Source organism: Calonectris borealis, chromosome 19, assembly GCF_964195595.1.
Source record: "Calonectris borealis chromosome 19, bCalBor7.hap1.2, whole genome shotgun sequence".
NCBI classification, from domain to species: domain Eukaryota; kingdom Metazoa; phylum Chordata; class Aves; order Procellariiformes; family Procellariidae; genus Calonectris; species Calonectris borealis.
This window is the reverse complement of record NC_134330.1, coordinates 6,025,965-6,050,044: the sequence shown is the minus strand read 5'-3', so window position 1 is coordinate 6,050,044 and position 24,080 is coordinate 6,025,965. Positions and strand designations below refer to the sequence as shown.

The 24,080-nt window shown below is 68.1% G+C and overlaps 4 protein-coding genes across 7 annotated transcripts; all 4 read right to left on the bottom strand.

Annotated features, from left to right (window-relative positions):
• Window positions 1–333: 333 nt before the first annotated feature.
• Window positions 334–4,692, bottom strand: PIGS (phosphatidylinositol glycan anchor biosynthesis class S). Of its 4 annotated transcripts, none has more exons than XM_075168695.1 (12): window positions 4,636–4,692; window positions 4,378–4,517; window positions 4,198–4,309; window positions 3,626–3,715; window positions 3,373–3,464; window positions 3,025–3,223; window positions 2,544–2,686; window positions 2,328–2,442; window positions 1,904–2,049; window positions 1,707–1,807; window positions 1,128–1,338; window positions 334–949 (listed from the first exon to the last, which is right to left on the bottom strand). In XM_075168695.1, exons 1-12 carry the CDS (start codon window positions 4,670–4,672, stop codon window positions 674–676), a joined length of 1,662 nt encoding a protein of 553 aa, XP_075024796.1. In that variant the 5' UTR covers window positions 4,673–4,692; the 3' UTR covers window positions 334–673. The 4 variants fall into 4 exon arrangements, with proteins under 4 accessions (XP_075024796.1, XP_075024795.1, XP_075024798.1 ...); XM_075168694.1 differs by having other exon boundaries at window positions 1,107–1,338; window positions 4,636–4,687; XM_075168697.1 differs by lacking the exon at window positions 4,378–4,517 and having other exon boundaries at window positions 1,107–1,338; window positions 4,636–4,688.
• A 534-nt stretch (window positions 4,693–5,226) lies between these two features.
• Window positions 5,227–9,767, bottom strand: ALDOC (aldolase, fructose-bisphosphate C). Its single transcript, XM_075168693.1, has 10 exons — window positions 9,620–9,767; window positions 9,034–9,099; window positions 8,107–8,229; window positions 7,819–8,030; window positions 7,682–7,736; window positions 7,451–7,611; window positions 6,838–6,921; window positions 6,580–6,754; window positions 6,300–6,499; window positions 5,227–5,724 (listed from the first exon to the last, which is right to left on the bottom strand). The coding sequence occupies exons 3-10, from the start codon at window positions 8,216–8,218 to the stop codon at window positions 5,629–5,631; spliced, it is 1,095 nt and encodes a 364-aa protein (XP_075024794.1). The 5' UTR covers window positions 8,219–8,229; window positions 9,034–9,099; window positions 9,620–9,767; the 3' UTR covers window positions 5,227–5,628.
• Window positions 9,768–10,925: 1,158 nt separating this feature from the next.
• On the bottom strand, window positions 10,926–19,746 carry SPAG5 (sperm associated antigen 5). Its single transcript, XM_075169122.1, has 24 exons — window positions 19,723–19,746; window positions 19,343–19,473; window positions 17,596–18,624; window positions 17,318–17,510; window positions 16,837–16,956; window positions 16,628–16,720; window positions 16,368–16,502; window positions 15,932–16,051; window positions 15,579–15,671; window positions 15,220–15,354; window positions 14,960–15,053; window positions 14,778–14,871; window positions 14,584–14,665; window positions 14,012–14,145; window positions 13,541–13,706; window positions 13,209–13,377; window positions 12,830–12,901; window positions 12,551–12,674; window positions 12,188–12,299; window positions 11,868–11,948; window positions 11,639–11,782; window positions 11,387–11,461; window positions 11,200–11,280; window positions 10,926–11,111 (listed from the first exon to the last, which is right to left on the bottom strand). Exons 1-24 carry the CDS (start codon window positions 19,744–19,746, stop codon window positions 10,998–11,000), a joined length of 3,615 nt encoding a protein of 1,204 aa, XP_075025223.1. The 3' UTR covers window positions 10,926–10,997.
• A 511-nt stretch (window positions 19,747–20,257) lies between these two features.
• RSKR (ribosomal protein S6 kinase related) lies at window positions 20,258–23,995 on the bottom strand. The gene is made up of 12 exons (XM_075169121.1): window positions 23,945–23,995; window positions 23,664–23,861; window positions 22,802–22,885; window positions 22,657–22,725; window positions 22,426–22,495; window positions 21,546–21,653; window positions 21,331–21,371; window positions 21,205–21,232; window positions 21,028–21,117; window positions 20,869–20,957; window positions 20,687–20,797; window positions 20,258–20,594 (listed from the first exon to the last, which is right to left on the bottom strand). The coding sequence occupies exons 1-12, from the start codon at window positions 23,993–23,995 to the stop codon at window positions 20,373–20,375; spliced, it is 1,161 nt and encodes a 386-aa protein (XP_075025222.1). The 3' UTR covers window positions 20,258–20,372.
• Between the last annotated feature and the right edge of the window lie 85 nt (window positions 23,996–24,080).

Sequence of the window (24,080 nt, the reverse complement as noted above, 5' to 3'; positions counted from 1 at the left end):
TGGGGGGGGGGGACAACACGACAACCCATAACCACCCCCTAAACACCTCCGACTAATACACGGAATGGAGGAGCTGGACCCCATTAAGGTGTAACTCCCCCCAGGAGACCAATAGGAGCCCTAATACCCATCAATAAGAGAGACCCCATTAAGTAAAAACTGCCCCCCAACAGCTGAACCCCGTAACTGTCCCCCACAACAAGCACTTTGGGCTAAATACCCGTAAGACAGGAGCCAGACCCCATAAAGCGATGGGGGGAGTGCAGGGGCAGGCAAGGGGCAGGCAGCGCAACCCCCAGAGGGGGCAAAGGAGAGGAAGGTCACACAGCCCCACACCAGCCCCCCGCACAACCGGGGTTTTTCTTTATTTACACAGCAGCTTGTTCTGAACACAGTGCAGGGACAGGGGGTGAACGCAGGGAGCCCCCTCCCTCCTCTCGGATCTCAGCATTGCTGGGTGGAGGGCTCAGGACCCAGATTGAGAGCATCTTCCACCCCTCAAAGCAGCCTCTCTTCCCACTCCCACGTCTCGGCCATGGCAGACCCACGCTGAGCTGCTGGGCCCGGCCCTGACACCGTTCTGGGGCACCTTCTTGGGCCACGGGTCCGTGACAACGTGCTGCACAAGGTGGGGACAGCCCCAGCACCAAGGCAGGGCACCACTGCGATGAGCTCAGTCCATCTTGGTGGGCTCCTTCTTCCGCTGCCTGGCCTCCCGGACAATCTTGGCCAGGGAAAGGAGAATGGGAACGGCCATGGGTAGGAAGAGTGGGATGTAGATGGCAAATTTCTGGTCATCAGGAAAGTAGAGGAGGTGGAGGAGAGATGGGTCAAAGAAAGCCCGCTCCGAGGAGGTGACTGCCTCCTTGCTGGCCTGGAAAGCCGAGTACAGGTGGCCTGTGGCCAGCTTGGCCATGGCGCTCTGCGCTGAGGCCACCGCTCGGTACACCTGTGTGGGAACAACACTGACAGTCAGTCCCCGGCCAGGGAGGACCACAGGAACAAGCCTGGGGGCCTCGCTCGCTGCCAGGCCTGGGCAGCGCCACACCAGTGAGAGCTCATGGTCTGCACAGGGACAGTGACGCCTGGCCCCCTCCGCTCCCCACCTCAGGGTGCCCCAGCTCTACCTCAGAGGCAACATCATCTTTGATGACAATGTTCCCAATCTTGTCCAGGAGCTGGGCCAGCGAGGTCAAGGTGGTGGACACGGTGGCGACGTTCTCTACGGTGTGGGCCCAGAGCAGGCGGTCCAGCTCCCAGTCAGCCAGCCCCTCGTTCCCTGGGCTCTCCAGGAGGAACTCAGGTGGCAGCTCCTCCCGAGATAACCCAAACAGTAACCTGGGAACAAGGGGAAGGTCCCAGCCCATATCACAAGCCTGCGGTCCCCCACGCACTCCCTGCTCTTCCCCTTCCCTGGTGCATTCAGTCTCGGCAGGGCTCAACCCACCTGATGGCCCCCTGCACAAGGGGCAGGACAAGACAAGCCTCCCACCTCAGGAGATGGGAGATGTGCCAGCACCCCTGGCCAGAGAGCAGTGCTGGCCGGTGGTCAGCACCTCAAAGGCCACAAAAAGCCACTCTCAGCCTCCCCGAGCCCACAGAGGAGCAAACAAGCTACAACGGGTACAGCCTGCTCTGACCCCATTGATTTCCACGTGTGCCAGGAGAGCGCACAGAGGCCCAGGGAGGGAAGAGCACATCCTCACCGGAGCTGGGCCAGGAAAACCTCCATCACTCGCACCATGTCTACGTCCACGTGCAGTGGGAGGGAGGCTTGGGAAGAAGCAGGGGCTTCAACATTGTAAATCTGCAGGAGAGCGTGTCAGCGAGGCACAGCCGGAGCCCTGGGGCTGGGGAGCTGCCGCCTTGCCCGAGTGCTGCCAGCACTCCCAGGGCCCCGTACCATGATGCCGCCCCAGCGGGGGCTGTGGAAGGCGTTGGTGCTCACTGGGGCTCCATCTTTGTCCTGGATGTAGAGAGGGGAGTGGGAGCGCTCTGGCACGTACAGCAGGAAGTTCAGCACGGGGTAGAGCGAGGCAGCGCTGGAGCCTGCAGCAGGACAGAGTCAAAGAACTCCCCTGGCCGGCAGGGACAGCGAGAGCAAACCGCCCGCGCGCAGCGCTGGGGCACAGCCCAGCCCTGCTCCTCCTTCCACAGCAAGCCCCGAGCAGAACTGCCAGCCCGGCAGGTCTCAGTCACCCTCGCTCCCATCCGGGGCTGGCGGGGCATGGTGCTGTGGGGAGGGAAGGGGCAGAGGCCATAGGCACAGCTGTCCCCCCCTCCCTCAGCAGAGCCCGTGACAGCCCAGTCAGGAGCGCAGCGCTCACCCAGCCTGGCCTCCACAGGGTTGATGACGTGTGGGAGGCTGTGGGCGCTCAGGAGGAAGCTGGAGGACTCCTTGTCAAAGCGTGGTGTCACTCCTAGGACGGCGTAGTACAGGATCTGCAGGCACACAAAAAAGACGTTGCTGGCAGAGAATCACATCCCGGGGCACCCAGGAAGGCCAGGGCTGGGCTCTCCCCATCGCCTCTCCCAGCCCTCACCTGTGAGTCCACAGAGAAGTTGGCCACCAAGCTCAGTTTGTCCAGGACGGGCTGCACGTAGCGGTTCACGGCATCCTCGATGTCCCAGTCCACAGCGTGGGACTTGGGATCGGGGTTCAGCAGGCTGAAGGTGATCTCATACCCTGTCGAGGACCCACAGCCTGTGAGGCACTGGCACGGCCACCGCCTGTTGATGCCAAGGCTGGGCGTGTGGCCATGACAGAGCTCCCGAGAGTAGCAGGACCTGATCCCCTCCTCTCTGGCCCTCCCTGATGCAGGGTTGTGCACCAGTGCCCCAACACACAGCAATCACAGCACGGATCCTGGCCCAGAGCAACTGCCAAGGGCACAGGGAAGACCCTAGGGTCTGTTACCCCAGAAGACATCCAGGGGTGCTACAGGTGCAACAGGAACAGTGTCTCCCCCAGAGCCAGCAGGCCTTCCCCGGGTCAGGGAACGGGGCTGGGGTGCACATCCGTACCCAGGCTGGATTTCAAGTGCCGCCGGGCGTCAGGGCCAAGCTGGCCATCGGGCACGCGGTCCGAGAGGGCGGTGGCGATGGAGCTGGCCGTGAAGGACATCACCTGCGTGAGCTGCTGGAGGCGGGTGCGGAGGGCAGCCAGGCCCCCCCCAGCCCTTACCAGGGCGCTGCGGTGCTTCCCCACATAGACGCTGATGCCCTGGGGAAGGGGCAGGGGTGAGGGCCGGGAGCAGGGCTGGAGAACAGCACGGTGCCACCTGCAACAGCCTGGGGACGGATGCCTCCCCCCAGGGCACCTTCGAGGGGTGAAGTAGGCAGAGGCTGGCACCGCAGGGTGCTGCTCCCTACCTGAGGCAGGAGAGAGGAGCTTTCAGGGACCACGAACACGGTCAGACAGCCCAACGAGGCATCCTGCAGCGGGCGCAGAGCAGCGTCAGCCTCTGAGAAAGGTGGAGGCATTAGCAGGGTTGGGAATTTCACTCCAATCCCTGTCCCACCCTGAGATGCAGCAAAGCCGAGTCCTCTGCTCAACCAGCCTCAGAAAGAGGAGCCTGCTCCCCCACGGAGCTGCCCCAGCTCCTGCAATCCCTTGTCCCGGTACCTCGTGCAGTAGCCACATCCAGCGCTGCCTCCTCCTGAGCCGTGGTGCTGCGATAGACTGTCTCGTAGCGGGACGTGATACTGGTTCTCACTGCCGGGGGAGAAAGCCTGCGTGAAGCCACTAGTCCTGGCCCCCAGGCCCTTCGTAGGAGCTAAGAGGGACAAGGGACAGCCCCAGAGGGACACCTGCCACAAGGTCCTTTGGGCACCAGATCTAACCTCAGCTGAGTAACCCACCCCGACACGTAGCCTCAGCTGGTGCGGGGTGGCAAGCAGGACAGCCCCACGCCAGCCAGGGCGCATCCCACCCTCCGAGGGCTGCCATCGCCCCCGTCCCCAGGGAGGGGAGCTGGTCTCTTCCCTGCAGCACCCTGGGACCCTGCTGTCCCCACTGCTCCCCTGTACTGCCAGCTCAGGACAGGGTGATGCTGGTGGATGTGGGTTCGGGGAGCTCCGGGCTGACAGCCGGTGCCGCCTCCTGGGGAGAGAAGCCGCGGGCACGGGCACCCCGGGGAAGGACGAGGCCACCCAGGAGGGACGGACAAGGTGGGGACAGCCAGAGGGGTCTCTCACGGTTCACGGAATTCTCCATCTCTCGCACGTCCCTGAACGGCAGCGGCCTCGGCAGGTCCCCGGGCACCGACCCCGGGGCGAAGACCACGGCGACGGGCACCGCCAGCTGGAACTGAGCAGAGGCGTCAGCCCGGGCACCCGAGCCCCAGGACCCGCTGCCCCGGCCCCCCCGGCGCTCACCGGCAGCTGGCCCAGCCCGTCGATGTCCGCGTAGGGCAGGGCGGCGCGGTAGGTCTCGGTCGTCCTCCACCACAGCGGCAGCCCCAGCACCACGGCGATGGCCGCGAAGGACAGGGCGGCCCGCCGGCCCCGCGCCCGCTCTGCCGGGACAGCGCTCAGCACCGGCCCGGCTTCCCGGGGACGGGGCGGGGACCGGGCACCCGGGGACAGGGGCTGGGGGACAGCGAGCGAGCCCCGAACATCCGGGCCTGCCGGTACCTGCTTCATCCGCCGCTAACGCCGCCGCCGCCGCCATCTTCACTTCCCGGACCAGCCGAGGGGGCGGGGCCTCCACCCAGCCCAGCCATTCAGAGCGCCCAGTCCTCACGGCAGCCAATAAACGTGGAGTTCGGAGGGCGGTGGCGCAGACGGGCGGACAGTAGCACCAATCAAAGTACGGTACCCGCCCTGAGGAGGCGGGCTTTGGCCACAAGGCCTTTACGAGGGCCGCGGAGGGACAGGCGGTGCCTCCGCGCGGGAGGGAGGGGGGGGGTGCGGCGGGCGCCTGTGCAGCGCCGAGCACCGCGGCCGGGAAAGGGGGGGGTGGAACCGGGTGGGGGGAGAGTGGAACGGGGGCTCCCGAGGGGCTCCTCACCCACCCCGTGGCCCGTAGGGAGAGCCCAGCCACCCCTCCTGGCTCCCAGAGCCCCACGATGGGTGTGGGTGGGCTGAGACCAGGCACAGCTCATTGCATGGGTGAGCACAACAGGCTGCCGTGGTGCCCAGAGCTGGCGAAGGGAACAGGGCAGCCCAGGATGGGGCAGCGCGCGGTCCCCGGGTACCCCGCAGCGAGGGAGGAGGCGGCACAGCGCTGTCTCTACCGTTTATTCGTTGTTAGGCTATTTGGTACACGGGGTGCACACGGCGAACACAACACAGGCGCCCCAAGGGCGGCAGCGACCGGGACTGCGAAGCTACGGCAGGGCAGGGGCACCCCCAGGCCTCCCCCTCCTGCCCCCCACGCGGCCGGGCTTCCCCCCACCACGGCCTGGCTGGAGCCCCCCGCCAAAGGGGCACCCGGGTGGCTCCCTTCAGGGGCCGGGTAACTCAGGCCCCCCGCTTCATCTGTGGAGGCGGCGGCATGGGGCCAGCCCGCGGGGCGCGTTCCCCTTCCCCTCCCCGCGTGGCGGCTCCCCTGGGTGGCTGGGGTGGAAGCAGGGTGTGAGCAGTGGTGGGGAGGGGGCCGGGGCCGGTGGGGCGCCCGGCCGGGGCTCAGTAGGCGTGGTTGGCCACGTAGAGGGACTGCCCGGCGGCCCCCGAGTCGTCCCCGCTGCCCTCGTACTTGCCCAGCGCCGCCAGCCCATTCACCTGCAGGGGAAGAAAACATCAGTGGCCCCGGTGGGGTACAGCCCTCGGGGTCCCCCCGTCCCTGGGGACATGGCCTGTGTGCCCCATCCCACAGGGACATGGTCCTTAGTGTCCCTTGCAACACAGCCCTTGGCATCCCCCTCCCATGGGGACAGAGCCCTCAGCATCCCCCATTCCCCCCAACCCTTGTTGTCCCCTGTCACCCCACGGGACATGGCTTTTGGCATCCCTCTTCCCACAGGGACAGAGCCCTCGATGTCCCATGTCATCCCGCAGGAATCTGGCCCTTGGCATCCCCCATTGCCCTCTGGGGACGTGGTCCTCACTGTCCCTCATCCCACAGGGAGACAGTCCTGTGTGTCCCCCCATGGGGACTATGGCCTTTGGCATCCCGTCCTGTGGGGCACAGCCCTCGGTGTGTCCTGTCACCCCATGGGACATCGCCCTCAGCATCCCCCATCCGAAAGGGCACAGTCATTGGTGTACCCCCTCCCTCCCACGGGGACACGGCCCTGGGTGTCCCCACCACCCTATGGGACGCAGCGTCCCTCTCCTGCGGGGCCCATCCCCATCACCTCCGCGCGCTTGATGAACTCCTCGGTGGCGGCGGTGGCGTTGTCCCGCTGCCCGCGCCAGGCACTGAGCGCCGATGCCTGCAGCGCCCGCCCGTAGGAGAAGGTGAGGGCCCATGGCCGCACCAGCGGGCACGTGTTGATGGCGTTGAGGTTGATGGAAGCTTCCTCCTCACTCTGACCCCCGGACAGGAAGGTGACACCTGCAGAGAGCGGGGTTATGGCACCAGGGGGAACACAGGGCATCCCCTTCCTGGTCCCCGCCATGTCCTGGTGCCGGTACCTGGCACGGCCGGGGGCACGGTGCGGCGCAGGGCAGTGACAGTGGCCATGGCGATCTCCTCGGGGCTGTACTTGGTGGGGCAGGAGTGCCCGGGGGTCACCATGTTGGGTTTCAGCAGGGTCCCCTCCAGGTAGACGTGGTGGTCGCTCAGTGCCTTGTAGACAGCTGCCAGCACCTGGGGAGGACGGGCAGCGTGGAGTTCCCCGGCAAGGCACAGCACGGCACAGTGCCCGCCCTGCTGCCCGCTCCACTGCTCACCTTCTCCGTCACATACTGGCACCGCTTGAGGTCGTGGTCACCATCGGGCAGGATCTCCGGCTCCACAATGGGCACGATGCCGTTCTGCAAACACCAGGCAGATGCCATCACGGGGACATCCCTGGGCATGGCCCTGGCCCCATGGCAATGTGGGCCAATGCCTGGACCTGTGGGGCAATGCTCAGCCCCAAGGTTCAATGTCCGTCCTTGCCAGTGATGCCCATCCCAGTGGGGTGATGCCTGGCCCCATACAGTGATGCCCGGCCCCATACAGTGATGCCCAATCTAGGAAGGTCAATTCTTGGCCCCATAGAGCAATGCCCATGTTTGTGGGGTGCTGCCCAGCCCCGTGCAGCAATGCCTGGCCCCATGGGTGATGCCCACCCCATGGGGTAATGCCTCGTCCTGGGGATCAATACCCACCCACATAAGGTGTTACCCAGCCCATGGGTTGATGTCCAGCTCCAGGAGGTGATACCCAGATATGGGGGCAATGTTGAGCCCCATGGATCTGTGCCCAACCCTGTGGGGCGATACTTGGCCCCTTAAGTCAACAACAATCCTATGGGTCAATATCCATCCCATGGGGTGATGCCCGGCCACAGACACGTACCTGCTGGCAGATGCTGGCATAGCGGGCCAGGACGTTGGCGTTCTCCATGATGGCGAGCGCGGAGGGGGTGTTGTCACTGATTTTCAGCACGCAGCGCCACTTGGCGAAGTCGGCCCCATCCTTCTTGTACTGGGCACAGCGCTCCGACAGCCCGTCCAGACCTGCCAGGCAGCGCGTCAGCCCCGCAGCCCCAAACCCCGCGGCCCCTGCCCCATTACCCCCTCCACCTACCCTGCGTGGTGGTCTCGCCATCCGTCCCAGCCAGTGGCACGACGCCCTTATCCACCTGCGGAGAGAAGGGGAAGGCGGTGCTGAGCCTCACCAGCACCCTCCAAGCACCCTCAGCACCCACCAGACACCTCCCATACCTTGATGCCCACGACGATGCCCTTGTCCTTGATCATCTGGACGAAGGGGGTGCCGTCGTCAGCCTTCTGGTACATGGTCTCGTGGAAGAAGATGACGCCCCCGATGCATTTCTTCACCCGGCTGTCGGCGCTGAAGAGGATCTGGCGGTACAGCCGGCGGTTCTCCTCCGTGTTCTCCACCCCGATCTGGTTGAGGCGCTTCGCCATGCTCCCTGCAGGCACCCAGCACCCTCGTCAGCCTCAGGCGTGGGGAAAAGGGGTGGCGGGACAGATCCCCCCAACACTGACCTACGGACTCATCAGCGGCCAGGATGCCCTTGCCCGGGGCCACGATGCGTTGCACGATGTCCGACAGCTCCTTCTTCTGCTCGGTCGTCAGCGCGGGGTATTGGTGCGTCATGGTGGTGGTGGCTGCGAGCGGATGGGGGCTGAGTCACGCACCGGCCCGGCGGCTCCCCCATCTGCCACGCACCCGCATCCTGCGGGGACCGGGGACCCTCACGGGGCTGGGATCCCGGCCCTGCCGGTCAGCGGGGCGGGCGCGTTGCATAAGCAGGCAGCTGCCCTCACCCCGGGACGGGCAGGGCCTCGTGGAGGATGCCGGGGAGCTCCCAGCCATTTTGCTGCCTGCTCACCCGCCCCCAGCCCAGCCATCTTGAGGGAGCGCAGCTTCGCGGGGGGCCGGGGCAGGGAACAGGGGGGGTCCAGGAATGGAGGTACCCCGGGGCCGGGGATACCCCCAGTAAGAGGTACGCGGGGAATGGGGATACCCCGGGGATGGGAATACTGGGGGCATGGAAATACCCCAGGAATGGCGCTACCTGTGGAGGGAGAGACCCCAGCGGCGGCACAACCGGGGCTGGGGGTACCCCGGGGATGGCGATACCCCGGGGATGGCGCTGCCGCGGGGACGGGGATGCCCCGGGGAGCCGGTACTCCCCCCGGAGCAGCGATCCCCCGGCCGGCACCGCCTGGGCTCGGGCTGCGCCAGCGCAGGGAGTGTCTCCAGGTTCCCCCCCCAACCCAGCACCCCCATGCCCGGGGCTCCCGAAGCCCCCCAGCCCTGCCCGACCCCCGCGATACCGGCGGCGCCGCAGGGAGACACCCCGGAGCCTCGGCGGGGCTGCCGGCTCCCGCTGCCGGGGTCCCTTGGCTGCACTCTCCGGGCTGCCCCCCCGCCCTGTCCCGGCCTCCCGGCTCCCGGTTCCCTCTTACCGTGCAGGGCGGGCGGCGGCGGTTGCGGACTGCGGGCTGCGCGCTCCGGCCCCGCGGTAAATGGGGCTGCGGTGCCGCAGAGCTACGTGACCGGCGGGGCGGCACCCGGCAGGACCGGCCCCCCCGGCCCGCTCCGCCCCCCCCCGCCGCCGCACGCACAACCCCCGCCCCGGCGACAACCCCTTGCCGCTGGTAGGGACCCCAGGGTGACAACCCCGGCTTAGGGACCCCGCTGTGGCGTCCCTTTGCAACCCCCTGCTGCTGGTGGGGACCCCTCTGTGGCCCCCTCCCCCAGGCCAACTGAGTCACCCCTTGTCATGGGCAGGGACCCCCATGCCACCCAGGCACCCCACTGAGCCACTCCCTGGTGCTGCTGGAGACCCCTCTGTGCCGCGGACGCTGCTGTGCCATTCCTAGCTGTGGGTAGGGACTCCCCCTGCCACCCCCTTCTCACTGCTGGGGACCCCGCTGTACCCCCCTGTTGCCACTGCCAGCTAGGGCTAGGGACCCCCCTGCGCCACTCCCAGGCTGGGGACCCCACCGTGCCACCCCACCACTGCTGTCCCAGGGACCCCAGCTGCATCACCTCTGCTACCAGGAACCAAGCCCCAGCGGCACAGAGCCCCGGACCCCCAGGACAGGGTGGGGGGTCCCACAGGAGACCGGTCCCCCCCAGAAGTTGCCTGGAGCCAGCGCAGGGACAATAGCGGTGTCTCCGCTCACTCCACGGGGCCAGCTGCCAGGGCCGTGCTCTGCTGAATCCCCACCGTAAAAGGAGGGCTCAGCCGCCCTGCGTGGCCCTGATCCAGGGAGGGGAGAGCATCTCCCCCGCGTCCCAGAGCCGGGCATGGCCTGGGGCACCCACTGCCAGCCCCTCATCTCGGGGGGCCATATCTGACCCCCCTGCCGGCAGGGTCACAGCCACAGCAGGGTCACAGCCACAGCAGGGAGGGAGGCGATGCCAGGGAACAGCAAACGCCGCTTCCCCGTGAACCACCCACGCACCCGGTAAACAGGGGCACAACCCTAAACACCTCCATTTCCTGGGTGCAAGGGGTAAATAAAGGTGCCAGCACCCGGGGTGTCGCAGCACCCGCCCCGCACAGGGTGGCAGGGCTGCAGTGGAGGGCAGGGGAAGGTGACCCCCTCCCCACCCCAGGCAGGAGAAACAGGCCATTAAAAACCAGAGCACTTGTTTGAACGCTGCTATTTTGGGCCACGCTGGGGGAGGGAAGTGCTGCATGGCCCCCACAGCAGCGGGGAGCATCCTTGAGGTCAGGAACACCGGGAGGGGGAATCCCGCAGGAGATACCCTAGCAGGGAAGGAGGGAGTTGAGGCTGGAGCTGTGCTGGGAGCAGGGGAGGCCCCCGAGGGAGCCCCCCCCGCCGATGCAGCAGCAGGGGCCAAGGGGGGGCTGGGAGCAGGAGCTGGCAGAGCTCCCAGCGCCTGGCAGGCAGCGCTCCCAGCGACCCAGGGGATGCTGCATGCCGGAGCCGCGCTGGGAGGGGAACCATCCCCACGCAACAGGCGTGTGGCCCACAGCCCCGTGATGGGGGTGCAGAATCCGGCCTCCGATACCCTCCACAGTGGGAAGCAGGAGCGGGAATGCAGAGGGAATCTAGGGCAGGAGGAGGAGCGGGGGCCCAGGGGGGGAAGCTAGGTCAGCCCAGAGGCGCTGGCTGCTGCTGGGGCCGCGGGGTGGGAGCCTGGGGAACGCGGCACCTTATTGAGAGCAAGTGCCGGCGGGGGGGGGGGGTGCCTGGCCCCCGCCAAGGAGGGGAGGCCATGGTTGCAGCCCCGTGACGGGGACGGAGCGGGTACAGCCGGTGCAGGCTGGACAAGTTGTCCCCACCCAGGGCACCAGGAGCTTCCTGCATCCATGCACCAGGCAGGGTAAAAGCCAACAAAACTTTATTCAAGAAATAATTACAGCATTAAGAACAGGAAGGTTTCACGCTACAGGCTACAGCGGCTCAGCAGCTTCCTTGCTGCCACCGGCCGGCTTCAGGCCCAAGTACCGCAGCAGGCTGTAGAGCTCTTGGCAGCCCGCTGCCACGTCGGGGACAGCCGACAGGACCTGGGGGCAGCAGCAGTGTTAGTGACAGCGTTTGGGAGGAGGGTTGGTAGTCACAGCAAGGGTGAGAGCTATGAACCACAAACCTCACCTCTTTCATCTTCTCCTGCATCTCCTCATGGGTTCTCAGCACTTTCTGGGCGTGATGGAGCTTCAGTTCCAGCCCTCGGACCTGTGGTAGGAGACGCCTGTCGGGAGCCTGCCCCAAAATTGGGTAGGGACCAGCCCAGGAGGGAGAGGGGACTTGAGCCAGGGCAGCCCCTCGGGGCTCCCCGTACCTGCTCCAGGTACTTGTCGGAGAGCATCTGCTTCTCCTCCTCTCTCTCCAGGAGCAGCAGCCGCAGTTTGTCCACCTGCAAAAAGAGCGAGCGCCACTGAGAGCTCACTGTGAGGAAGAGCCATGGGGTGGGGGGCTCTCCCCTGCCATCCCACGGGTCGCCTGCTCGAGGAGCGAGGTCTGGAGAGGTCCCCTGTCCACAGAGGGGTAGTGACACAAGGAGCCCTTGGCCCTGGCAGCCTCCCAGTCTCACCTGCCGCTGCAGCAGGACCCGCTCCTGGATGTAAGCGGTGTCCACCTTGGGCTCCTGCCCCCGCACCTCCTCCCACAGCACCTTGGCCTCCGACTCTGCACGCTGGAGCGAGCGCCTTAGGTGGAAGACCTCTCCCTTCAGCATCTGTGGGGGCAAAGGAGATGCCGAGAGGGGTCCTACGGCCAGCACCCCCCAAGGCGTGCAGCTCGGCCAGGCCCCCATCACGCACCGTGACTTCCCCGCTCTTGTCGATGAGTTGCAGCATCTTCTCTTCCTGCTGTTTCACCATGTTCTGCAGCTCCTTCTCGCTCTACGGGGGGGGGGGGGGGGGGGGAAGAAGTGGTGTCAGGCAGTGCCCAGCCCCGGCCTCCCCCAGCACCCTGGGGGGGAGTGGGTTTTCTCATGTTCGAGAAGGTCAGAAGAGCCAGGAGCACCCATGGGGCATCGCTGGAGCCGGTCACCCAGATTTCTCCGTGTCCTAGATCAGCGCCTGTCCCAGTTTGTCTCTGCCCTGGGGTGAGCACTGGCCCACTTCTGGCACTGGCTCACCTCTAGCTTGACCCTCAGCGCTTTGTTCAGCTTGGCGATGGTGGCAGCCTGGGCGTCCATCTTCTCCTGGCTCTCATCCGTCACCGTCTCCAGCTGGAGCTGCAGGTTGGAGCTGGGAGAGGACGGCGGGGCTGAGTGAGTGGGGATCGCAGCCGAGCGTGGTGCACGTCCCCTCCCGGGCATCCCACCAGCCCCGTGGTGGGAGAGGCCAATCGGCCATCTGGAAAAAGCCCTTCTAGCCATGGCAGGAGAGGTCTAATCCAGAGCTGGGGCGAGAGGCAGACCCCAGACAAGCTGCAGGAGATACCGATGAGAGAGCGGTGCCCATGCGGGGCCCTCGACGCGAGCCCCCGCTGAACTCACATCTCTGTCTGCAGCGCCTTGAACTCGCTCTGCTCCAGCTCCTGGATGCGGGAGCTCAGCATGGTGAGGTCGGAGACCACGGCTTTCAGCTCCTTCACGCTCTCCAGCAGACCTTCCTCAGGCTCTGCGGGGCAGGGCAGAGGTTCGTGAGCGGCACGGAGGGAACGTCAGCCCCAGGGAACATGGAGCCGAGCAGGAAGGCATGCCTGCTTTTACCCCCCACGCAGGCAGCCCTGCAGCTTCGGAGCAGGGTCCAGGGCAGGGTGACAGCCCCAGTACCTATTGGCTTTGGTGTAGAGGCAGGTTTGTCCTTGGTAAATGCACTCCCACCTCCGGCAGCTTCATCAGCATCTGTGAGAGGAGAGGGCAGAGGCGCTGTGCCCAGCCCTGCGTGCTGCGGGGAGCACGACCGGAGCTCACCCATGCACCCATCTGCCCCGGGGAGCTCAGAGAAGACCCCGGCCACTCGCAGAAGCCGTGACCTAACCCATGGCTGTCACAAGGGAACAACCAGGGGATCCACAGGGAAAGGCACAGGCATGGCACCGGGATCTCCTCCTCGCTCAGCACCAGCGCACATCCCCAGCACTGGGGGCGGGGGGGGGTAATCCCCATATAGGGACCCCCCCCAGCACCCAGACAGTGGGTGCCAGCTCACCTTTCCCCGACACTGCTTTCAGGACGCTGCCCACGAAGGAGCCCCCAGCGCGGTACGGGGTGCGGCATGCCGGCGTGCGGCAGGCGGGGGTCCAGGCACGGCGGGGTGTCTGCCAGCCCGGCGTCCGTGGAGCCGGGGTCCAGGCTCTGCTTCTCGATGGGGCATCATCCTTCAGAGGGGAGGGAGAGGACAGCACCGGAGCGCAGCTTGTGACAGCTCTGCACTGCCCCGGCGAGCAGGGGGTGACTTGAAGCCACGCCGTGGAGAAGCCACAGGGGTCTGACCCCCCCTGGGCCACCCCCTCGTCCTTGTCCTCAGGGCAGGGCTCCTACCTCCTCTTGCAGAGCAGCCCTGAGGCAATCGGCGAGCTCCCGCAGCCGCATCTTGCTCTCGGTGATGTCCGCAGAGCACCAGGAGACCTTGTCCCTCCTGAGCTGCAAGTCGAGGAGCTTGGCCTTGGTGTTCTCCAGCTCCTTGCCGAGGGCAGCCTGCTCTTCCCTGCGGGATGGCATCAGCCTCAGCGGCAGCGTTCCCCCTCCTGGGTGTGGGATGGGGACATTTCCCACGCCTGCCTCCCACCGTGACCCAGGGGTGGAGCAAACCCCACAAATTTAGGCAGTTTCCCCCAAGATGGGGTCTGCTGGGCTTCCCCACAGCCTCTTCCACCCGCCTGGGCAACCATGCTTGGCTGGGGCAGCAGTGACCGGAGCGGTGTCCCCCCGTGTGGCCCCCACCTCCCCAGGAAGGGCTCGATTTCCCAAAAATAGAGGGGTTCAAGCAGAGGTGGTGAGCGGGGTCGGTACCGCAGGCGCTGGTGGGAGTCCATCAGCTTCTCATACTGCAGGCTGCGCTCCTGCAGGGCGGCCTCTGAGGACTTCAGCCTGGCCTCCACCTCCAGCAGCTGCGTGCGGGACATACGGTTCTCCTGGTCGAGGAACTGCAAGAGGGTGGGGGGGACACAGCCATGAGCACCCGGCCAGAGACCCAAGGGGGCCCATTGGAACCCCCAGCACGGTCCCTCCCACACCTCAGGGTGCTGTTTCCAGTTAGCGGCAGCTTTACCCCAACCCCTGGAGACCAGCAGTTTATGTCCCCCCCCCAGACCAGGGGACATAGGACAGGCTTGGGGACGGCACCATGCCTGCAGCCAGGGGAAAATTAAAATTATCCCGGAGAGCTGCCCACCGCCCTCCCTGGGAATCACTGCCGGGCAGGATGGAGAGCTGCGCTACGTGCGGGATGTCAACCGCCCTCGCTGCGCTCACCCCCCCGTGGGAGGGCTAATCCCGCTGCTGGCCGGCCGCCAGCGTGCCTGCGAGGCCATGACGGGGGCTGGCAGCGCGTGACAGCGCGGGCAGGGTCAGGCAGCTCCTACCTCCCGGCACTCGGTCGCCTCCCGCAGCTCCTGGCACAGCCCATTGCACTCCCGCTGCAGGGTGTCCCTCTCCCGCGCCAGCCTGCGGGGACGGGATGGGGTCAGGGGATGCCACGTTTTGGGGATGAGGGGTGGCAGGAGGTGGCCATGGAGGGGAGGGGGGGGCAATGCCCTGCCCCAGGGCTCAGACCCACCGGGCCATCTCCTCCCACTGCTTCTCATTCTCCTGCTGCAGCGCATCCCGCTCCTGCTCCAGGTTGGCCAGATTCGTCATCAGGGAGCTCAGGTCTGCGAGGGGCAGAGCCGTCAGCAGGGGGGGGGGACAGGGGCAGCGGGGACAGGGGCAGCTCCAGCACCCCCCCATCACCACCCCTACCTGCGCTGAGGCGCGAGTTGGCCACCGACAGCTGCTCCAGCTGAGCCACCGTGTCCTGCAGGGCCACCGAGGTCTCCTCCAGCTGGCAGGACGCCTGCAGAGACACGGTGCCCTCCAGGTTCGCTTTGGGCCGCTCTTCCCCATGGGGTGTTCCCAAACCAAGGGTACCCCAAGTCCTCCCAAGTCTGGGGGGGCAGCCGGGCTGCGGGGGAGCATCCCAGACACCCCCGGGCACTGCTCAGCACTAGGCAACCCCCTACCTCCTCCTTGGCTTGAAGAGCTTCGTCCGCTCGCTGCCTTGCGGCATCCCGCTCCTCCAGGCAGCTCCGCAGCTTGCCGGGCACGCTCTCCAGCACGGCCCAGCACCGCGACACCAGGGCCCTCGCCTGCTCCCGCTGTGAGGGGAGACGGTGTCGAGCAGAGCTGAGCACGGCACGGCCATGCCGGCTGGTGGCTCTGCCCGGCTGCGTGACCAGGGGTGGGTCTGGCAGCCAGGCTGCCCGCGGTACCCAGGACACAAAGTGCTCCGAGATGGAGCAAAGCGGCACCAGCCTGGATCGTGCCGGCAGGGGGGCAAGGGGCTGAGCCTGCCACCAGCCCCCACCGGGACACCCCTCACCTCCGTGTCCAGGGCTCTCCTTTCCTCCTCCAGATTTTCAAAGGTGACGTCTATGAATTCCCGGAAAGACTGAGTCTCGGCAGCCAGGGATGCCTGCGGGGCAGGAGAGACGGGTCAGTGCTGCCGCGGTGGAAGAGCCACGTTCAAAGGCTGTGGAGGGAGGTGAGTGCCAGCCCCGAGGCCGGATCTGCAGCAGCTTCCCAGCAGCGGCGCCAAGAAACCTCTGATGGACCCAAGCCCATCGGCGACCATTGCTCAGAGCATCATCCAAGCCCAGGATGCGAAGATGCCCTTCCAGCCCCCTCCCTGGGACCCAAGGGGGAGGCAGTCGGAGGTGCCCACCCGCTCGGTACCTGCTGGTCGATGGCATCCACCAGCAGCGCAGCCAGCTCTCGCTGGGAGGCCAGGCTCTGGTCACAGGCGCTGATCCGGGCGCTGGCGTGGGCACGGAAGGCCTCCAGGAAGCGATCGCCCTGCCAAGGGAAGGATGCTGATCCGGGCATGGCATCACACAAGGGGCAGCTCCCAGGAGCCACCCCCGCACGCTGCTGCAGCCCAGGGCTCCCGCTCCCAGCAGGGCACAGCCCCAGCCAAAAACCCATCCCAAGAGCTCCAGCCACCCCCGAGCAGCCACAGCCCTTCTGGCCTTCCAGGGCCACATCAGGCTTTTCCCCCGGGATTCCAGAGAGACCTTCCCCCTCCGCAGAGACGGGCAGAGTCGCAGGATGCCCCATCCAAGGCACGGGGACAGCAGAGCCTGCCCTGATCCCCCCACTGGTGCCCCCCTACCTCCTCCTTGGCTCGGAGGGCTTCGTCCGCTCGCTGCCTCATGGTGTCCCGCTCCTCCAGGCAGCTCCGCAGCTTGCCAGGCACGCTCTCCAGCACGGCCCGGCACCGCGACACCAGAGCCCTCGCCTGCTCCCGCTGTGAGGGGAGACGACCCCAGGAGGCACCCGGGTATAGCTGACGGCTGCGGTGTGTGCTGGCAGCACCAGCATCTCCTGAAGTCCAGGGGAAAGGGTGCCCAGCCCAGCTGCGCGGGAGCTCACCTCCTGGTCAAGGGCTCCCTGCTCATCCTGCAAGCTCTGAAACGCAGCATCCACGAGGTCCTGAAACAGGAGGCACTGCCTGCTCCTGGCACTCTGGGAAAGGGACAAGGTCACCGGCACTCAGGCAGCGCTCCCAGGGCCGGGCACACGTGTGCCCTGCCAGGCTGAGACCTGGCGCACTCATCGCACGCCAGCCAGCCAAGACGCACCATCCCCGCGGTCGTTAGCTCCAGCTCCCGCTGCAGGTCCCGCTCCACTCCCCGCTGCTGCTGCAGAGCCTCCATTTTCCTCCGCAGCTCGAGGTAGAGTTTGCGGTAGATCTCCTCCTCCTAAGGGCATCCCGGCAGAGCAGAGGGGGCTTCGCACCAGCCCCGCTCCACCCTGGGGTCCAGCGAGAGCCATTTGGCTGTCACACCTCCCGTCCCCCCCGCACCACGTGTGCCAGGGATGTTTCCCTGCACAAAGGATTCAAATCCAGCAAACTGAGCAGGTTGAGCCGGGCGCGATACTGCAGCTAGAGCAGCGCCGGGCGCGTGATGCCATGCGCCATGCCGCAGCAGCAACACTTTACTTCCGCTCCGCCGGGCTGCGGTCCAGCCGGGGCCACCATCCTGCCGGTGGCACATGGGCACCATCAGGACACCAAGGCCACAGAAAATGGGGTGGCATCGCCCCAATAAGGGCTCTTACCCCTTCGGGGTGGGTGACATCCGTCTGCACAAGCGCATCCCTCTGCTCGGCCGGCCCCACGCCGGGCAGCGGCCGTTGGCTCTCCTGCCAGTTGCGCAGCTGAAGCGAGAGGGCTTCGATGATGATGAGGGTGCTCTCCAGCCGCCCCTCCAGCTCTGCCCGTGGCAGGGACTTCAGCTGCTCCCGGGGACAGCTGGGGACAGAGAGAGGGCTTGGGGCAGGGACAGCCCACGGGTGCCACAGCCCTGTCCGGGTGGGAGGGACGTCCCCACACTTACTGCCACAGCAGGGAGTCCGTTTCGGCAGCGCTGTCCTTGGCGCAGGGGAGGCCGCCCAGGGATGTGTTCATGCTCCTCTCCCGCAGGTCCCGGGGGGTCATGAAGGTGCTGGTGACTGTGGTGGGCACGGGGGTGACGCTGGTGCCGGCGACCGCGGTAGGCACGGGGGTGACGCTGGTGCCGGCGACCGCGGTAGGCACGGGGGTGACGCTGGTGCTGGCATCCCGCCGTGGCGCAGGCAGGGGCAGGCTGTGCTGCAGGGACTCCAGCAGGGACGAGTTGTTGAGGCTCTTCTCCAGCCAGACCAGCGGCAACACCCAGGACACGGCACCCGCGGCCACCTCGGGCGAGGGGATGGGGGTGGCTGTTGTCTCGGACCCGGCATGCTCCGAACTACCTGCCTCGGTGGGAGGGGACCGGGGGGGACCCTGCTCTGGGGGGGAAGGGGCTGGGGACTCGGCCCCCTCAGGGGTGTCTTGGCAAGGCGGGGGACCCGCACTCCCATCTCCAGCCAGGGGTTCGGGGGCCACGGGGCTGCAGGAGAGGTCAGCGGGCGCCGCTCGCCAGCCGTGGAAGGGAGCTTCCTGCGGGGTGGAGCTGGTGCCAGGGGGGCCAGGGGTGCAGGAGGCCAGGCTGGCACTGCCAGGGGGCCCAGGGGTGCAGGGCACTGGGGTAGTGCTGCCGGGGGGCTCCAGGGTACACAAGTCCAGGACAGGGCTGCACAGGGGGGCTGGCACAGTGCTGCCGGGGGGCTCTGGGGTGCTGGGCCCTGGGACTGGCACCGTGCTGCCGGGGGGCTCTGGGGTGCTGGGCCCTGGGACTGGCACCGTGCTGCCGGGGGGCTCTGGGGTGCTGGGCCCTGGGACTGGGCTGCACAGGGGGGCCGGCACAGTGCTGCCGGAGGGCTCTGGGGTGCTGGGCCCTGGGACTGGCACGGTGCTGCCCGGGGGCTCCAGGGTGCTGGGCCCTGGGACTGGCACGGTGCTGCCCGGGGGCTCCGGGGTGCTGGGCCCTGGGACTGGCACGGTGCTGCCCGGGGGCTCCGGGGTGCTGGGCCCTGGGACTGGCACGGTGCTGCCGGCGGGCTCCGGGGTGCTGGGCCCTGGGACTGGCACGGTGCTGCCGGCGGGCTCTGGGGTGCTGGGCCCTGGGACTGGCACGGTGCTGCCGGCAGGCTCCGGGGTGCTGGGCCCTGGGACTGGCACGGTGCTGCCGGGGGGCTCCAGGGTGCTGGGCCCTGGGACTGGCACGGTGCTGCCGGGGGGCTCCGGGGTGCTGGGCCCTGGGACTGGGCTGCACAGGGGGGCAGGCACGATGCTGCCGGGAGCTTCTGGGGTGCACGGCTCTGGGATGGGGCTGCACAGGGGGGCTGGCATGGGGCTGCTGCGGGGCTCTGGGGCACTGGGCACCAGGGTGGGATTCCTGGGGGTCTCCGAGGTGCTGGGCCCCAAGGCAGGAATCCCAGGGGACTCTGCGATGGTGCTGCTGGGGGGCCCCGGGGTGCAAGGCACTAGGGTGCTGCTGCTGGGAGGGAGCAGGATAGCGCTTCTGGGGCGTCTTGGGGTGCAGGACACTGGCGTGGTGCAGTCATTGTCCTACAGGACATTTGGGGGGGTGGGGGGGGGTCAGGACTGCCTTGCCCTTCCCCCCAGCACCCCATAGCCAGTCTCCCCATTTCCCCCACCCCAGTAGATATACCTGTCCCCCCACTGCCCTGGTACCCCACCCCAGCATCTCTTCCTGTTACCCCGACCCGCCCCCGGCCCCCACACCGACCTTGAGCCGCAGGCGGCGGAGCAGCGGGGTGAGGCTGGTGCGGTCGGCGCCCGGCTGCAGCCGCAGCTCCTGCAGGGGGGCGCGCCGGGGCCGCTGCTGCGCCTGCGGGGGCGGGAGGACCGGGGGTCACCGACGGCACCACCGGCAGCAACCCTCCCCCGCCCCCGGTACACATACCGAGAGCGCTCCGGCTCGCACGGGACCCGCCGTCCCCCAGCCACCTCGGGGCAACCCCGCACGGTCGGGGATGCCCCGCCGGGACGCCCCCCCCGGGGCTCTCCCCACCGCCCCACCGGGACGCCCAAATCGGTGCCCCCCATGCCAAGCCTCCCGGTCCAGGGCCGCACTCACGGCGGGGGCCTGGGCGGCCCGCATGGCTCCGGTCCCGGTCCCGGTCCCGGTCCCGGCTCCAGCCCGCTCCCGCCGCTCCCCGCGCGCCGCCGCCGCCGCCCGTTTGAAAACCACGCGCCGCTCTGATTGGCTGCTCCGCGCACGCGTCACTCCACCGGGGAGGTTGTTAGAGGCGGGGCTACGTCCGGTGGTGGGCGGGGGAGTGGGTGGGTCTTCAGGCGAGGCCCCGCCCCTCGCGGGGAAGGGCGGCGGCGGCGGCGGCGGCGGCGGCGGCGGCGGCGGCGGCGGCGGCGGCGGCGGCGGCGCAGTGCAGCGCAGTGCAGCGCCGAGCACGGGGCGCACCGGGGGCGCGCAGCCCTTGCCGGCGGGGGCGACGCGGGGACGGGCCCAGCTCCCCCCGGACCCTCCCCAGCGACTGTCCCGGGAGAACCGGCCCTGCACGGCCCCCCAGACCTGCCCCGACCCCTGCCCCAGGAGAGGGGGGGGCCAGCCCCGCACACCCCCGGGGGTCCCGCAGGAGTCAGGGCAGCACCCGCAGCGGTGCCCGCGGCTCTCGGGTTTATTGCTCCCGCGGGGAGAGGTACAGCGTTGGGGTAAGGGGGTGGATGGGGATGTCCCTGAGCGATGCTGGGGGTCCCAGCCGCGGCGGCTCAGCCAGGCCAGGGCCGGCCCGGGGGGGCGGCGAGGTCGCAGTCGAAGTCGGCGAAGGTGGCGGGGTCAGGCGGGGTCTGCTCGGAGGGGCGCGGGGCCACCGCCACCGCCACCGGGTCCTTCTGCAGCAGGTCAGCGTCGAAGACCACCCCACGGAAGAAGGGGTGGCCCTGGAAGTGGTGGAGGTAGCGCAGGCGGTGCAGGGGGTTGTGGCACAGCAGCTGGGGATGGAGGGAGGACAGTGAACGGTGGAGACCCCAGCATCCAGCCTGGGGGCCCAGCGGGGACCCCAAAATCCCAGCAGGAAGGTTACCTCGGCAAGCAGCCGGGCCAGCGCAGGGCTAAGTGCGGGCGGGCTCTCGTAGCTGCTCTGCTTGACGCGCTCCAGCATGGCCACGTGGTCCCCCGCTGGCGCCACGGGGAACTGGGAGGGCAGGGAGTGGATTTAGGAGCTCCATGGGGTGCCCCTATCCCTCCCCACCCTGTGGTCCTCACCTCCCCGCTGGCCAGGGCGAAGAGCAGGACTCCCAGAGACCACCAGTCGGCCACGTGGCTGTAGGGCCCCCCGCTCAGCACCTCTGGGGCTGCAAGGATGAGTGGGTGAGCGCCTGGGGGGGCTGTGCCCCCCAACATGGCCCCCCGCTGCCCCCTTACCCATGTACTGCAGGGTGCCACAGATGGTGTTGGCTCGCTCGCCCCAACGCAGGTGCCGGGAGAGGCCGAAGTCGGTGAGCTTGAGGTGTCCTGTGGGGTGAGATACCACGTGGGGACCCATGGATGGGGTGTCCCCACAGACAGGGTGTCCCCACACTGGTGCCACCAAACTCTTACCTCTCTCATCCAGGAGGATGTTCTCCATCTGAAATGAGACAAGCGCTGGGGTGGCCTCTCCATGCCAGGGGGTTCAAAGACCCCTCCACCCCATTCTGCGGCCCCCCCAGCCCTACTGCCACCCACCTTCACATCTCTGTGCACGATGCCCAGGTCGTGGAGATACACTGGGAAGAAGATGGAGCCGTCAGAGTGGCAGGTCCCCTCCCGGCACGGTGCCCGCTGCCACCCCCGCGGCACCCAGCAGGCAGCTGCCCACCCCCAGGGGTGGCTGACCCTTCCTGCAGGTCCCCAGCAGTGGGGACGGTGGTGGCTGTCCCCGGGCGTGGCAGGCCACTTACCCAGCACCAGCACCAGCTCGGCAGCGAACAGGCGGACGGTGGCCTCGGCGAAGCGCTCGGCGGCACGCCACAGCGCGTGCAGGTCTCCGGTGCTGCAGTAGGTGCACACTGCCAGGACGGGTGACGGGCCTTACCGACGGGCTGTGCCATGGGGCCGGGCTGGCATGAGGGGCATAGGCACCGCGGTGGCATGGGCACAGGGGGCCAGGTGGGTCGCTGGGGCCATGCACCATGGTGACGTGGGCACAGGGGCCACGTGGACACCAGGACCATGCACCAAGGTGATGACAGCGCTGGGGCTGTATGGGCAGCGAGGTAGCACACGCACCAGGACCACACTGGCACCAAGGTGGCACAAGCATCAATATGGGCACTAGGACTAAGGTGACATGGGCACCACAGCCCAGAGCACTGGCAACATGCAAGTACTGGGGCCATGTACCACGGTGACATGGGCACCAGAGCCATGTGGGCACTGGGAACATATGAGCACCAGGGCCACATGAGCTCCAAGGTGGCACAGGCACCATGGCCACACGGATAACAAAGTGACACAACCCCTGGTGTCACACAGGCACTGGGAACACACAAGCTACATGGGCACCGAGGTGGCATGGCCATAAGGGCCACCGGGGCCAGACAGGCACCGGGGCTGGGGCGCCTCATTCACCCCTGCGCTGATCCCTGCCCTGCTGTGGCTCGTCCCCGTCCCCGCGGTGGATGCAGGGTGGGAGCCGGCAGCCAAGCGCCTGCATCCCCGCAGGGCAGCGGGCAGCGCGGGGGGAGCGTGTGCGTGTGCGGGGACACGTGTGCAGACGGCAGGGACACGTGCGTGGGCAGGGGCGGGCCGGGGTGAGCCTATGGGCAGATGGTCACTCACTGATGAAGAGGTGGCGCTGGCCCTGCCAGCTGTCCCCCAGCCCGTGGACAAACGGGTGCCTGACCTGTCTCTGGGGACAGAAAACAGAGAGGGTGAGCAGCCCCCAGGGTGGGGGGGCCAGGGACCTTGCTCCTGCCACCCTCCCTCCGCAGCCCCCACCACCTCCTGCTGTCCCCATGGCCGCCCTGAACGCCCCCACGGGCTGGGGTCCCCCCTGGACCCCCCCCTAACCTGGATGCTGACTTCTTCCTTGCACTGCTTGAGGGTGTCACGGCGCAGCACCTCCACTTTGGGCACGACCTGGGGGGGTGAGGGGCTGTCAGGGGGGAGCCGGGGGCATGCGGGGGCACCCACGGGCCCCGGGGGCAGCACCCACCTTCACGGCGCAGACCTTCTCCCGCCCGCAGTCCAGCACTTTTAGGATGGTCCCAAAGGAGCCTTTGGCCACAAAGCCCAGGATCTGGGGGGGAGCAGGGCCTGAGCACCCCGTGGAGACAGGCTCGGGGTGCTCGGGGTGAGGCAGCGTGTGAGGTCCTGCGTGGGGTGAGGTGGGGTGGCACAGGGCACCCAAGGCAGGCGGTGGGGACACATGGGGATGAGAAGGACCCAATAGGCACCCCAGTGGGACACATGGGGACCCAGTATGGGGCACATGGGGACAGGGGACAGGGACTCAGGGACCCCCAGCATGGCGGCTGTGGATGCCAGCAGGACGCACAGGACCCCGGTAGGACGCACAGAACCCGGATAGGACACCTGGGGACCCTATTAGGGTGCAGAGGGACCCCGATAGGATGCACAGAGACTCGACACGGGGCACGGGGACCCGGCGGGGGTAGGAAGGGGAGCCGGTGGAACGGCGGGGGACGCCGGTAGGATGCGCAGGGACCCGGCACGGCGTGCGGGAAGAGCCGGTAAAGACGGTCGGCGATCCCGGGATGGCGGCACGGGATGCACGGACGGCGCCGGAGGACGCTCGGGGACCCCGGGAGGGTGCACGGGGCGCTGGGGGACCCCGGTAGGACGTGCAGGGACCCCGGTAGGATGTGCAGGGACCCCGGTAGGACGTGCAGAGACCCCGGTAAGGACGTGCAGGGACCCGGCAGAGGGTGCGAGGGGACCCCTTAGGGCGCTCGGGGCTGCCGGGGCGGGATGCGCGGGCTCCCAGGTAGGATGGTCGGGACCCCGTTGGGATGCACCGGGACCCCGTTAAGAGAGTGGGGGCCCCGGGACGGCACCTTGAGCTGCTGCTGGCGGGCGGAGGGGCGGACGGGGAACTCCGGTAAGAAGAGCGAGACGAGCTGCGGCAGCGGCCACCCGGGCAGCGGCGGCTCCTCGGCGGGGCTCCGCGGGGCCAGGGCGAGCCCCGACCCCGGTACCGGTACCGATCCGGCGCGGCCCAGCAGCGCCCGCACCCACGACCCCACGGCGCGGCCCTGCGGAACCGGGGGCAGCGTCAGCGGGGCGGCGGGGGGGACCCCGGGGCGGGGGGGACACCCGGGGCCGCCGCCGCACGCACCTGGGGGGGCCGCACCGGGGCCGGCCCGGGGCCGCTGCTCGTTGCTCCCATCGCGGCGCCGCCCGGCCGCGCCCCGGGCCCGGGCCCCGGTAATCCGGCGCTTTACATAACCCCACTGCCCCGCCTCGCCCCGCCC

What these genes read in the sequence shown, in the direction of transcription:
- ALDOC (XM_075168693.1), bottom strand. Translation starts at nt 8,218, where the DNA reads ATGACGCACCAATACCCCGCGCTGACGACCGAGCAGAAGAAGGAGCTG. An exon ending in TGGCGAGACCACCACGCAGG is followed by an intron (nt 7,612 to 7,681) that starts GTAGGTGGAGGG and finishes GCTGCCTGGCAG; the next exon opens with GTCTGGACGGGCTGTCGGAG. An exon ending in CGTGCCCCCGGCCGTGCCAG is followed by an intron (nt 6,500 to 6,579) that starts GTACCGGCACCA and finishes CGCTCTCTGCAG; the next exon opens with GTGTCACCTTCCTGTCCGGG.
- PIGS (XM_075168694.1), bottom strand. Translation starts at nt 4,672, where the DNA reads ATGGCGGCGGCGGCGGCGTTAGCGGCGGATGAAGCAG. An exon ending in GCACTTGAAATCCAGCCTGG is followed by an intron (nt 2,687 to 3,024) that starts GTACGGATGTGC and finishes GGTCCTCGACAG; the next exon opens with GGTATGAGATCACCTTCAGC. An exon ending in GTTTTCCTGGCCCAGCTCCG is followed by an intron (nt 1,339 to 1,706) that starts GTGAGGATGTGC and finishes CCTTGTTCCCAG; the next exon opens with GTTACTGTTTGGGTTATCTC.
- SPAG5 (XM_075169122.1), bottom strand. Translation starts at nt 19,746, where the DNA reads ATGCGGGCCGCCCAGGCCCCCGCC. An exon ending in AGGCGACCGAGTGCCGGGAG is followed by an intron (nt 14,146 to 14,583) that starts GTAGGAGCTGCC and finishes ACCCTCTTGCAG; the next exon opens with TTCCTCGACCAGGAGAACCG. An exon ending in GAAAGCAGTGTCGGGGAAAG is followed by an intron (nt 12,902 to 13,208) that starts GTGAGCTGGCAC and finishes CTCCTCTCACAG; the next exon opens with ATGCTGATGAAGCTGCCGGA.
- RSKR (XM_075169121.1), bottom strand. Translation starts at nt 23,995, where the DNA reads ATGGGAGCAACGAGCAGCGGCCCCGGGCCGGCCCCGGTGCGGCCCCCC. An exon ending in AGGAAGAAGTCAGCATCCAG is followed by an intron (nt 22,496 to 22,656) that starts GTTAGGGGGGGG and finishes TTCTGTCCCCAG; the next exon opens with AGACAGGTCAGGCACCCGTT. An exon ending in TGGCCCGGCTGCTTGCCGAG is followed by an intron (nt 20,595 to 20,686) that starts GTAACCTTCCTG and finishes CTCCATCCCCAG; the next exon opens with CTGCTGTGCCACAACCCCCT.